Genomic DNA, 13,848 nt, shown 5'->3' on the forward strand with positions numbered 1-13,848 from the left:
TTGAAACTTCTCGTCGCTCGCTACAATAAAAAACAATAATAACGTTCAAGCTGAAAATTAGAGTGCTTTAGCATTTCCAACGTTTGCGCTCGTGTAAAGGGAATTTCCCGTCGAAGTGCGGTTTTGTGTTTTTGATTTCCGCGCAAGTCGATTTACTGTCAATATGCCTAGTTAAATCACGTTTAACATTGTTCAGTTCCTCTATCCGGTGGTAGCCTTCCCCAGTGCCTGCGAAAGTTACTGTGTCCGAACGTGAAAGCAGAAAAGTTACTCCGGCCTTGCGAAGGTGTGGCGCCATAGGTACGCTCCGTTCGGTTCACGGCAAATGGCGGAGCGGTGGTGATTCGCTGGCCAACAACAATAGAAATACCGCGCGCCCGTGTGTCGCCTTCGGTGCGTGACCCTTTTCGGAAGTCGGTGCAAGAGGCGAAAGATAATTTCCTGCGGCCCCGGCTTCGCCCGTCCGCCCGTCCGTGCTGTGTTGGCTTTCCCGTTGGCGCTCCGTCGGGTGTCATTATCGATTGAGAAATCAATGCCAGCGTCCGGCCACTTTCGTCGTCGGTTTTAGTGCAGAGAGCGTTTTCGAAACGCCGCTACCGCCGTGTATCTGCTGGTGCATTTGTGTTTATTGTTAGTGCGCACGCAACGCCGTGTCCAAAAAGTGAGCCGAGGCAATTCGCGACCACATCGTAGTTAACGGGGTTTTTGGTGAAAATATTCAGTGCTGGCACTGAAAGCAAAAGCCGCGGGTGAAAGGCAGGCAAAGAGCAACAAGAGTACTATCGGCAAGCAGCATCAGATTGGCCGTGGTCGATGCAATCGTGTGCAAAACATGAAAATGATTCGTGGCAGTAGTCAAACCTGCCGCCCGTCCGTCGCAGCAGGAGCTTGGTCCTCTAGGTTCACCGCCCTCGGACAGCTGGCATGGTTCCTGGTGCCGCTGCTTATCGGCAGCTGTTTGATCGATCAGGTAAGCATGTCCTACCGATTAAAAACGAATTTTCAGGTGCTTGCTTAGACGCATCGTAGTATCTGCCCAGCTCTTAATGGAGGTCAAAATTTCGGTCGCTTTTGTGTTCAGGAATAGCATTCTCATCATCGACCAGCTGGGGGGGATGGAATTCTAACACAGCACCGCTTGCGCTTGTGTGGGTTGTTTGTAAACAACTGTTCTCTGCCAGTATGCGTAAAGTGTCGCAATACAACGACAGCGAGCCGTTTGACGTCACAGTCCAAGGAACATTAGATTTGTTGCTACACCGCGAACTGATACCGTGCCATCTCTTTTCGCCCCGCACGAAGCGATCCGACGTTCTCGCCGCGGCCGCGGGAGGTGTCGCGAGTCAGCGATAATTAGCGGTTCGGTGATGCTTACCTTCGTCCAGCCTTCCGCACGTTTCAAGTAGCGCAAATATTTCATGACTCGCGGATGCATCTCTTGGTGGTTGGTGTGCGTGCACCTCTCTATGGCCTCTGGCTGGGTGTGCGTGTTACGTGAGGCCAAAGCAACAATACAGTCTAATGGCGCTCTCCCTTTTTAGCTCATCGAAGGGTGTGCGTTTCACAATTCGCTGACTTCTATAGTCATGGCTGGAAAAATGTTCCGCGAACGGTGGCGGCCTCCATGGTTTTGCCCACAATTTTCACACGATAGAAACCGGCGGGGGTTCGAGGAGAGGGCGCGAAAAGCGTTGAAAGGCACTAAAAATGCCAAGTAGTAAATCAAACACCAGCGTTTGAAGGCGAGAGGCGAGAGGCAGCAACGAAACGCGGAACAAGGTTTCTACTTCCAAAATCGTCGGTAAACAAAATATGCATTTCGGAAGATTATCATCATCATTAGTCAATATTCGCCGATCGTTAACGGGGTGAGTCATGTTGGCTCTTTCGACGACGTTCGATCGTCAACGAAATGTGGCCCAAAGTATCAAGCGATAGAGCTACTTTCAAGATTATCCCCGATCGCAGGTGGGGTAGAAACGCATTGAATTGATTTTTATGATAAGAAACCACTTTGTAGTAAAAGGCCGATTAACTGATAAAATTGTGGACGAATCGATTGATCGAAAAATCTAAAGGTCACCCCAAAAGGGTGTGCGAGTCACGCAAAGTAACGTGGCTCAGGTATTGCATTTATTCCTGATCCACGATTCGTGTAGTAAAATTTATTGGCATGATCACGACGCCGCACGTGAACCATACTTTTAACAAGATCAGGGTTACTTGCGTGTTCATCTTGGTTTCGATTGGGCCCTTCTTTCGTCATTACCATTGTTAGTAGTTGATTTGTTCAATTTACCGATTCCGTATCGCGCTTATCAAAAAATTGCCCCAGCATTGTCACTTCGCCAGTGTCGGTTTTCCGCGTAGCAGGGGCTGAATCAGGTCTGAGGTAAACCTTGCTTCGTACACCTGTTGGTGATACGTTCTGCATTCTATGCTATTTGTCGCCCTACCAAGAAAAACCTTCATCGCCTTCAACGGACTATGGTCGGCACGATTGGTGTTTTATCAGCCGATGGCCGCTATCAACTTCCTACTCATACGTGATTAATCACACCTTACGCTGAAGCCGTATACGACGATGAGCTTGCGGTTGGTATGCAGGTGTCCCAGTTCTGTTTTATTGTTTCTGCTGACACAGTTCACTGGCCAAAGGTTGTGATTCGTTGTTGCAACTGGCCAAAGTTGTGTTCGCGAAACGCCAAAATACGATAGAAGTTGGAATGGAAGTGGAAAATCTTAAGAATGTAACAGCATTATTGTTGATCCTCTTCCCGTAAAAAGGGAGAATAGTTCAGCTGGGTACCAATTTTGTGCCCGCTATGCTGGCAATTTTCCAGGGCAAGGTCTCGAGTACACTCGGTGGGTTGCACGGTGGACTATGCCCATCCCGGGCCATTAGGACAGGTTTATGGTGATATATCGTCCGGGAAACTAACTGGGTCAGGGAAATATATCCGGAAGATCATTCCTCGCGTTCCCTTGGCCATCGATAGGTAGGGCACACCATTTGCGAGCGTCACAGCTCTGCGTGTGCATATCGGTTTTCAAGTGTCCTCACTTCCTGATATTGTATGGCATCGATTAACCTTCCCTTCCTGCAGTCGGTGAGGCGATAAGTGATGACTTATGGATTCACTGCAAATGTCATCCAGCCGTTCCATCATTAAGCTCAGGGTGAACCATGTGCTGTGAGCCGGTGGTTGCCATTTACTTTTCCTGCCACGACGAATAGACGACGAGTGACGAATAGAATTTCACGTACGTTGATATGCATTTTTCACGGTTTCAGAACCGATTACGGCTCTGACGGTGTGCAATCCATTGACCAACCGTAACATTATGCGCCAGTCACTACGGAGGACCAACGTGCGACGGGATCCAAAATCGATGAAACATCCTTGGACCACCCTAGCGTTACTGTGGGCCGTGGAACGTGATAAGGTCCGGCACACCCTCTGGTCTAGTCGCGTGATCGCGTGATGGTGGTCAATAAAGTGGCCAGACTTTTACTGTGTCGCCACGGCCCTAGAAGAAAGAAAATGCCAGAGCGTCTGGAGGAGGACGAGGTTCTTGGAACCAGATGCTAATGCCAAAGAAACCTATGCGGACTAATTCGATTAGTTTCGAAACGAACTGCGCTACAACTTGCCGATTTTTTATCAGACAAACGTTAGAAATTGATAGTAACATCCGTTCCACTTGTGAAACTATGATCAACTATAAATCATCGATCAAATTACACAATATAAAGCTTCACCACATGATGTTGCAACACTGTTAAAGGTGCAAAACGATATCGTCCGACATCACGGTGTGAATGATTTACGCAACTAGCGCAGGATTGGCATTTCTCATGTACCTCAGAGCTATCCAGTGGTCAATTAGAAGGTACATATGATGTCCATTATCAAGATTTCACTGGCCACGGAAAGTTGCAACTCGCAAGTGACCCGATAATTGGTTTGTTTGTCAGAGCAAACGACGGAACTACCTATAGAATGGTCACCATCAATTTTCTTTATCTCTCAAAATGACCCGCTATAGGTATCCGTTTGCTTTGGACGCTATCGATGTCTTCTTAGTGTATGCAGCGATGTGCTTTAATTAATTCATGCCGCTATCTATGTGATAAGAAACAGGTCAGGTTCCAGGTATATTTTAGGGAAAACGGTGTCGATGGCGTTTCGAGTATTATTTTTAGATTTGGTTATCACACCCGGAAGCGCTCCGTACTTATGTTGTGAATATTTGATACGCCAGATGGCTACGTTCAAGGTTAGCCATCAATGTCATAATCGTTTTTGTTGGATGGTCCAACGACTCCGGTGGTTGTAGATGGTTTGAGGTGTTTCGCCATATCCGGACCACAGAGATCCGGTTTGATTATGAATCGATCCACTTTACCTTCGTTTCATTGCCATTTTTTTGCTATCGTTCATAATGTCTCATATTGCTCTCAACTGGTAAGATGGCAAACACCAATGGCAAGGTGTGTTCCGCAACAACTAACTAATCTATCCATTTGGGACGACCAGATTTGGCGACTGGCGTAACTAGGACCAGACGTTGGTGAACCATTCACGTTGCTTCACCTCCGCCAAAACCGTGACGGCCACCAGTGATCGATGATCTGGAAACCGTACGCAAGACCCACTGCCGTTGCCGGTGGAACTTTTATGCAACTACGGTGCTAGCTCGAGACAGTTCGAGAAGCAAGTGCCGACGGTATTGCGCCTTCAAAATGGCTGCAATCATTGGTATGCGACGGTGGTGGTCACATGTCCGCTTGTCGCACGTGCTTCGAGAAGGAGGCCTCACTCACGCTGTCCCCACCGCCACGGAGGAAAAAGCAATGATGGAGTGCAGAACGGGGCCAAATTATCGAGGCACCGCGTAGTGTTGCAGTTGTCGTGTTGATGACAAAACAGAAGGATCTCCATCATCGGCGAGAGTTGGCGGACACCGTCCAGGGGTTCGGCCAGGAAGCGATTGGTAATTGGATTTTCATTGCACGATTTCTGAATACCGCATGGGATTAGTCGCCGTCGTAAATGCAATTAGAAAGCCACCCTCGAACTAGGTTAAACTAAAAACGGCACCCCGAAAGGTCGGACCATGTAACTTCGAACCAGTTGGCGTTTCGTTCAAATTAATTATGTCAACCGTGTCCCCCTGGCAGGAGGACATCGCCGCAGTCCGTAACATGGAAGTGACGGACGACGGCACAGCAATTTCGTTGCTTTTGCTTGTGGTGGGGAACATCGTCGAAATAGTCAATCAATCTGCCACCCAATCTGCACGGCTGCAGGACGTGGTGACGAGGACTCTACGGCCACTGTTTTTACTGCCAACATTTCGGCCACATTTGGTGTGGTCGATTTCGAAGGTTACCACCAAACGGACGAAGATTTGAACGTGTACAGCGATCGTGCTGCTCCTTGCGGAGTTCGCTGTGTATGTTTACGTGTCCGCGGACATGTTGCCCTTGGCTGTGCGGCTTCGGAATGTGAGCATCAAGTAGCCATCGATCAACAAAGGCACGGCCTCGAGTGCGGTTGGTGGTGCGGTGAACCGCACACTCGAATGGAACACTCTGGAACACACGGTGGCCACCGTTCGATAATTGAAACCCGCCAAGTAGTCTTGCATGCTTGGATGGTGGCAATTTCACTCTCTTCTTGCGGGCTGCGGCCGACAAAGGAAAGTATGGCACTAAGCGCCGCGCTGCTCGTGTTCGAAATTGTTCACGAAAATCGCACGATTGCGGAGCAGACATTTTCCTTGCGGTTCGTGGTTGTGGTCGAGCAGCAGCACACCGAAATGGGTAGCTCTTGGTATTGCATTAGGCGCTGTTGCTCATTAGTGCGTACCACTGCCGTAGGTAAACAAATTTGCATCGAGTAGGCCAACGATAGAAACGAAAAGTTTTGCCGAAATTATCAAAACGGTAGGTGGTTGCCGTCAAGTAGGCTACTCTGCCTCTCTCGGCTGCAAGCGGCGGACAATGTTACTTTCGTTTCATTTTCCTTCTTCTGCGCAAAAATGAAATTCGATTGAGTATCAAAGCGTCGGTTGTTGTTTGTAAACAAAATGAAGCGAGCGAGAGTGATATTTACAAAGCAGTGTTGCATACTAAGCGGTGCATTGTACGATCCCAAAGTATAATCAGCAGTTTGGAGAAATCAACACTCTGCTGCTTTATGATTACGATTTCAGTTTCATCTCGTGCGGCTTTCGAATGGACTTGGTGAACTTTTCATTGGCCTTTGATTCGCTCATGGATCATACCTAGGATTTTGTGGTTTTCTGTAACAGAAAAATTGAAAAAGGTCGATACATCTAGTTAAGCCCACGATCACGTGGCATAGGAACCTAAGCAAACAACCTTTGGTCTAGTCTTATGAAGCCTCATGTCTCCGTTGTCCCTGTTGCGCAGGCATCACGTTTGGTGGCACGAACTCTCCTCGTGAAACGCCTACCACAGGGCTTCGGGAGTAAGAGGCCACAGACCACTCATTTTGCTGTCAGCTGTTACATCTTCGTTGACAGTGTTAGTTGAAGCGCATAACAAGGATACATTACGCTACACCAATACATAACGCGCGTATGAGGCAAACCAATCCCCAATCCAGACTAACACACAGATTGCAACGGGTTTTCCACGGCTTTTTCACGACGGCTGCGCGTAGCAGCGCAGCTCGTCATTTCTTCGTTTTTCGTTCAAAGATTTTAGAAAATGTTTATTTCCTCACATACAATAAGTCCGTCAGGCTCAAGAACCACTGTTCTTTTTCGTTCTCCGTCTTTGTATTTTTGACACATTTTGGTCGCTCCGTGCAAATCTCGGTAAAGCCGCGCACTGTTTCCTGGAATGGAAGGCCATCTGGTGGCCATCGTGATGACGTCATCGTTGGAGGAGCTTCCTCCTGAGCCGACGTGACCCCCGGTGGGACCGTAGACTGGTGATTGACCCGTTTGCCTCGGCCGAGGGAGCAAAGTAGCCTGCTGCATTGAAACGTACTTGTGCCGTGTATTTTGAAAACAAACGGGAACGATCCCGATTAGGAGAAAGATGCTGTGACTCATCCAAGTAACACACAACATGCCAGCTCAAACATGACATCTGCCAGTCTTCTTTAGCCGCCATCGTGGTTCGTAACTTCGGCGAAAAAACAATTCATAACTGAACCGTTTGTCCTACTTGCGTTCATCGCCGGCCAGAACAAAACTAACGCAGTAGCGTCCAGCAACAAAGGAGGTCCGTCAAGCTGATGGACGGTTGATTTTTCTGAAGGATTCCTGCGTTCTCATGAAAGTTTTGCGACTGGCGGAGGGTGACACCTCTGGACGATGACTGATTCAAAGAAAAGTGTGAATTAATTGAATTCGCACATTAAATGGGTCATGAAAGCTCACTAGGAATAAAATAAACCAAAACAAAGTGTCACGTTAGAAATGGCCAACAGTTAGCAAGCATCAAAACATGGACGGGTTAGTTTGTGTTTGTGGTTGATGGTTTTGATATATTTTATTCCCACGCCAAACGCTTGTTTTCCTTGACATTGGCCTTAACAGCCAACTTTATTTAGACCTTGTTGTCGATTTGCCAAGATCGTGTGAGCTGGTGGTCGCGCCAAATTTTCCCCGTTTTACAACCATTTGCGTTTTGTTTCCACGTTTTCACCGGTAACGGTTAATGTTTAATTTTCATTAGTATGCTGTGTTTTCCTCGATGCGCCATATGAGGTGCCGCGTGCCGCGGCAGTTCGCGAATGAAAGTGTCCCCGAACAAGCGAACGGTGATGATGTGTCGTACATGTTTGCTTACGACATTTGCTTGACGTCCATAATTGAGCCATAAGTTTTGTCAAACACAGAGAGAGACGGAGAGAAGCCACGGCCGTACCGGAAAGGAGACACTGGTGTTTTCTTTCTTCATGATCGACTGACGAGAAATCGATACGTGAAGGAACAGCTAGCTTAGCGATGGCGCAGGACACGTTGTGCAATCAGCGAAGATTTAATTGACCAAAACATTTACTAATTGAAACCAAATTTAGCGATTCAGGGACATTTTTTATCAGTTGTGGCCGGGGTTTCATGATGACCGTAAAATAGCCTCATCACTGCAGTCGTATGGAATGGTTTCAATTGTACAACCTAATCATAAATGCGATGGCATTTCCGCAATAGCCACAGTTCTATGCCGTATCTGGCGTGACACTCTCTGTCGTTTGAAGTCTGGTTTGGCCGAATGCAACCCGTTTCTTCGACAGTCATCTTGGTCAACAGCCGTATTATTATACCGCACCATGTACGGCTTTACTGCTGCCACGCACGGCCACGGGGACTGGATTGTGGAATGACGTCACGCGCCCAAAAGTCGCGGCGACGTTCCGGTGTTGTTGACGATCTACTTGAGATCGCGAAAGACAAAGAAAGACACACTCCGTATACGATCGGCCTGGTCTAGTAAATGAGCGAAAGAATGCTCGTTCACACGTGAAGTGTCTCACGATAAGAACACGACGTTGTCACCGTGAGCCGGCAAGCAAACAACGTTGCTTCTGTTCAGAGCCCTTCTCTACGTGGCGTGATCGTGTCTTCCGATTTGGAAAGATCTTCCTCGTTTTCTCTCTGAACTTGTTGTAGTAGTAAAGGGAAGTAATGTTACATCGTAGCTGCCTGATACGCACCAGAATATTAGCCCTGGAGATAGTCGAAATTAAAAGTGGTCAAACCGGTTCGAAGCAACACAACATCTCGAAATCATCGTATCGATAAGAGGAATGTTCAATTTTGTGTTCCGTTTTTACTCTCTTTTCTGTAGAAGGGAGCGTTCTTCGTCCATCAACGCTGTTCCTTTTAGCTCCGTTAGTGGTACGGTCTATAAATATAGTGATGTATAATACTATCATAATTCTTCGCAGTGGAATGCGATGCATCCCTGCATTAGCATTAGCTGTGGTTGAACAGCCGTTTCGTCGGTATTTCCGTTCAGCATTCAAACGGCCAGCAACTGCGTTTACGTGCGACGGGAGTTTTAAAATGTCATTCGTTCCGTCGAAGTATCGTCTTTGTCTCGAAGGCGGCCTCGCAGAACGCCCATAACTTCGCTGATGACTCAGCTTCAGTCAGGCAGTTCGACGGAGAACTCCGGGGTTTTATGATGGTGGCGGTGCGTGATAACCGAGCGGCTGGTGTATGTGATTCCACTTACTTGCCTTTTCTTACTGGTTCGACGTAGAAAAAACTCCTCAATGATAATGCCGCCATCGACGAGCCCGTATGTGTTAAACGCTCCCGATGCACTTTCCTTGCTGTTCCTTCGTTTTACCAAGTTTTACTGATCGTGATTTTGATAAATTTTACCACCAAACATTGCCGCTTGTATTATGTAAATCGGACCTTGAGACCAGCAAATTTATTCGCGCCGTAAGTGTGCTCAAGAGATTGAAAAAGTGCATGCTCTCGTGCTTGTAGAGGGTCCTACAGTTTTAATACGTTCACAGCACGTGATGCTTACACGGCTCCGGTTTGCATGTTCACTGTGCAGCCTTCAACGGGGTCTTGATTGATAGCGAAGGTCGCAGAGTGTAGCGTACCAGGACCAAACTTTCTTCAACAACGCGGGCGACTAGGCTTGTAGAATACCAAAATGTGTGCGATGTGCCCCTCAAACTAAGTTCAATGTCATTTTCTTCAAGCGACCTGTCGGAACTAAATGGTAACGTTTTGCAAAAGAGAGCCTCCCGGCGAGGGGGCTTTTGTTGACCACAGCAAAACAAATTTGTGTAGAAACAATAACGAGACACCGTCACATACATTTGCATAGCCTTTTTGAAGGTCGCTCTGAGCGGTGGCACTGTCGTGACTAAGATTTTGATGGCTAACTATGCCCCGTTTCTTGAGTTGTGCATGCAAAAAAGACACGCGTAGAGGTAGGTACCCCTGTTTATGACCTCTCGTGTGTGAGGAGACCAATTATTTCTGACCGTCAACGGTGCCGATCCTGTTCTAAAGGCTCTACGTGTTCTGCTTGTCGTTAGAACAAAATGTTAATATGAATGTTTTACATCACATTATGTCGCCATCGGTGCTCTAGTAACACTTTGCTTCATTACCTTTTGTATTGTTGTGGGTTGGAAATTGCTCCATTTCGCGATAAATGGATGGTTTTTACAAACATTGTTATGACACACTTGGCCCGTTTTAACGGGACGCGCTGTCCTCGACCTAAATTCTCCGGGGAACAGATTTTGCGGGAGAAAAATTACTATCCTCGTGGAATCACGAATATGCGTGTTCTAAATTTCCCTGCTCCGACCTCAATGACGTGGACTGGCCAGGATCCGGTCATGGCCACAGTGTGTACGCCGCCACTACACTACTGGAGCTTTGGACCTTTGCCAATCGGGAGAAAATCGGGGACAAGAGTTCAAGGAGAGAACGAGATTGTTGGGAAGCAATTTTATATACGACCCCCAACACCATTGCCGGCGGGAACTCTCACAAATTACTCGTTAAGTCACCGTGTTCCGTAGTTTGTAGATGTCCTTATTTTACATTGGTTCTCCAATGCATGTACATCGATGGTCAGCAACAGCGGACAACCGATCATCGTTGCTAAACTCCTGCATCTCCATTTGCATTGCTTTGCAATCGGTGCGCTGCTTCCGCAATTGCTACTCGACCTCGAAAAGGATGACACTTATTCCCATGTAAAGTGGCACTTATTTAACAATGCAGATGAAGATTTTTCTGCATCTATTTGTACCGGATTTAATGTCTGTGCAGGTCGAATAAAGTATGGTGGAAACAAAAGTTAATTTCCAATCAAAACACGTGTGCCAGATCACGTGTTCCACGTTTTCCAGAGTACAACAAGGACATCGATAAACAATTTGATTTGTTTCCTTTCTGTTGCGCAGTTTTTGGTTTTGTTGAAAATATAGATTAATATTTTACGGGATGGAGGTTACTGGACCCTTTTTTCGGTCAATGTTCGACTGTTAGTGCGAGAAGAGCGCGGACGGATATGCTCATGAGTTGAAACGTTTGGAACGATCCGGAACGAATGCGCTACTTCGGAATCACTTCTCCATTGTAACGCTCCAATTCCGCTTTCTTCCCGTAATTGATTGTGGGCGCATACGCTTGGGGAAGAAAAGAGTTTTTGGCACACACTAATTGGTCAGTTTGGTTCCTGTAGATGTGTGCGAAATTTGACCATCAATAAGTGCAGGAGTAGAGATATTTTAATATATTACTTCCATCTAAAGAAAACTAGTTCCTTCGACCGACGAAAGGAACCTCAGGTTAATATTGAGATGGAAGCGATCGATCGTTGCGGCCAAGGTCGTCCGGTCAAGGCGTTAGCGGAATGGAATGTGTCGCTCGATGTAAAGCCGCTAAAGATTACATCGCTACAACACCCGGAACAATCGAGAACACATCGATTGAGTAATACCTATAAAATGGTATAAATATGTGGACGAACCAAAAGTGTATGTACTTGAGGATCCAATGGCTTAAAGAATATCGGATAAGGTCACGGCTTAATATAATATCTACTGCGAAGGAAAACTTTTGGTGATGACGTATGCAAGGGTTGCTTTGTGCCGAGGTTGATACTGTTTTAAAACCCAAAGATAAGGCTCCGACTAATGCTTACAGGTGTGACAGATACATCGTACGAGGCATGAGTAATCCACGTCAATACTTGTTATGTACAGCCGCAGCTATGGGATTAGTCAGCGCTGCAACCGGGTACGGTATAAACGAGTGGGGCAAATCGAGGGTTGAACAAGTGTAATATGAAGCCTTAACAGGTTAGGCGCTTTTCCGACGAACTGATCAAGGAGCGCGCCGGTGACTTAACCTCTCTAGGCCTTTGCTGTGCAATCATAGCAACCTGTGTTGCGCGTGTGGGTTTCTCACGAACCGGTTATGCTTTGTGTTTCAACACTTTTGCTACAGTCGATCGAAACGAAGCGTTTTTCAACTAATAATATCTAGCTTTTTGTCATAAACGAGTGGAAATTGACGTGTACGTGAGCAAAATTTTTCGAACAAATTTGCAAGCTTCTCAATTTGCATGGAGTATTAAACCATCATCATGATTGCTACCTAATTTTACGAGAAACACGAGCCGTGTAACAGCATCCTTAATAACAACCCTTCATGGAGAATACAGTCGGGGAGAAGCTGAGCGTGCAACGGCAGAGACGCACAAATATGGCCCCAACCAGGCACGTGGCACACCTTGTGTAGAACACGTGAAGAGTATAAAGTAACTCTAGTTATGGGAGTGATGAGTAAAGGTTCCGGTGTACCCATTTTCCTATCGAGTGAAATTTAACTGCACCGTGTGGTCCCTGCAGTCGTTAATCGAATGCATCTGCGCTCAGCTTCCGATGTTTCCCACTTGTTCGTTGGCCCTTTGATCCCCAGCTCTATTTACTTCTCGTGTAACTTTTCGCTTGCCTGTCCTGCCCGGCCATGTTCGGCTGTTCCGAGAACGGCTACGGCCACCATATGTGTAACCATCGCAACGCAACCACCATTCAGCAGCAATCTGGTTGGCGAAGGCAGACGGAGTAAAAATAACACCGAACTTTGAAGAAAGCAATTAAACCGCCACAGCAAAGGCACACGCGTTTCGATATTTTTACTTGTCATCCAAACAATTGGCGATGTTACCGTTTTGGGTGGTTTTTAAAATAGTTTCTACAACGCGCTGGGGTTGAATGAAGAGCTTGGGTTCGGTACATTATTTAGACTCCGAAAAATGGGAAACAATATGACTCATGGTAAACGTCAGATGTTTGTTGACTTTTATTACTCCAATTACATAATATTTGACGTTTGGCAATGGCATGGCTACTTCGATCGTGTCTAAGAAAGAGTTAATGTTTAGCGAATCGGAGGGAAATTATCTTTCAAAAGTAGCCTCGGCCTCGTTGTCTTGTAAATCAGAAACATCAACTTGTAATCTGAACCTTGTCCCTTCTCATCTGATAGCGTTGATAACCCGTTGGAGAGTCCCCGGCGGAGTCGCGACGAACCAGCACTAAACTTGAGTCAAGTGTGTTGGGCCAATTGGTCCCCCTGACGTTGATTCAATTAGACAAATAATTTTCTCTGTCGGCGATTCCTCGGCCAACGAATGCCGGGTGATGTTCATGGCAGATATGCCGTGGTGCCCCCATTTCTGGTGGATGACTTGTTTGATGAATGCGTCCCTCTTTCGGGTTGGTTCCTGTGTCTCGTTGTGAATGGTCGCGCTCGGATCGAAGGGAGCGTGGCAATGATCCGGGTCCGGGTTCAACTTGCTGTGCCGTTCGTCACCGCCGGTACTTATTGATTTGGTCGAACGAAGAACTTGTTTGATTGAATTAAGCATTCAGGCAGAGTGTAAATAAAGTGCAGCTCTACGTCAAGCAATAGTTTATTCTTCTATATTACAAAAAAAAACTGAGAAAATACTTGTCGATATTAGTGAGCACAATGGGGCACACAACTAATCAGAACTTACTCCATTTCTCATACACATCAGCAAGTGACCCGTCCGGACCGGTCGGAAACTGATTTTATCACTCCAGACAGCAGAGGTTAATTGAGTACGATGATAATCATGGACGTGCGAAAACACGAAACTGGCCGTAGCGTAGGGTCAGACTGGAGTTATGAGAAAATATTCCACAAGGCGCAGTCTTGGAATAGAAAATGCAATACGGCGGGAAGTTTCCGTGATTCCGACGGTGCTCGCTTTGGATGGGAAACGACGAGCTAACCTTGAACACACCTACATTTAATCGACCGCCTGGAACTCGCAGTCAT

General features: G+C 46.8%; 1 protein-coding gene across 1 annotated transcript in view; it reads left to right on the forward strand.

Moving 5' to 3' along the window:
- Positions 1-832: 832 nt before the first annotated feature.
- LOC131207961 (NPC intracellular cholesterol transporter 1) overlaps positions 833-13,848 on the forward strand; it is a 28,533-nt gene continuing 15,517 nt past the window's right edge. Inside the window, exon 1 of the mRNA XM_058200597.1 lies at positions 833-970. Within this exon, the coding sequence (XP_058056580.1) occupies positions 833-970 (138 nt within the window). The remainder of the gene's footprint in view (positions 971-13,848) is intronic.

The sequence above is a fragment of the Anopheles bellator genome, chromosome 2 (assembly GCF_943735745.2).
Source record: "Anopheles bellator chromosome 2, idAnoBellAS_SP24_06.2, whole genome shotgun sequence".
Lineage (NCBI taxonomy): Eukaryota > Metazoa > Arthropoda > Insecta > Diptera > Culicidae > Anopheles > Anopheles bellator.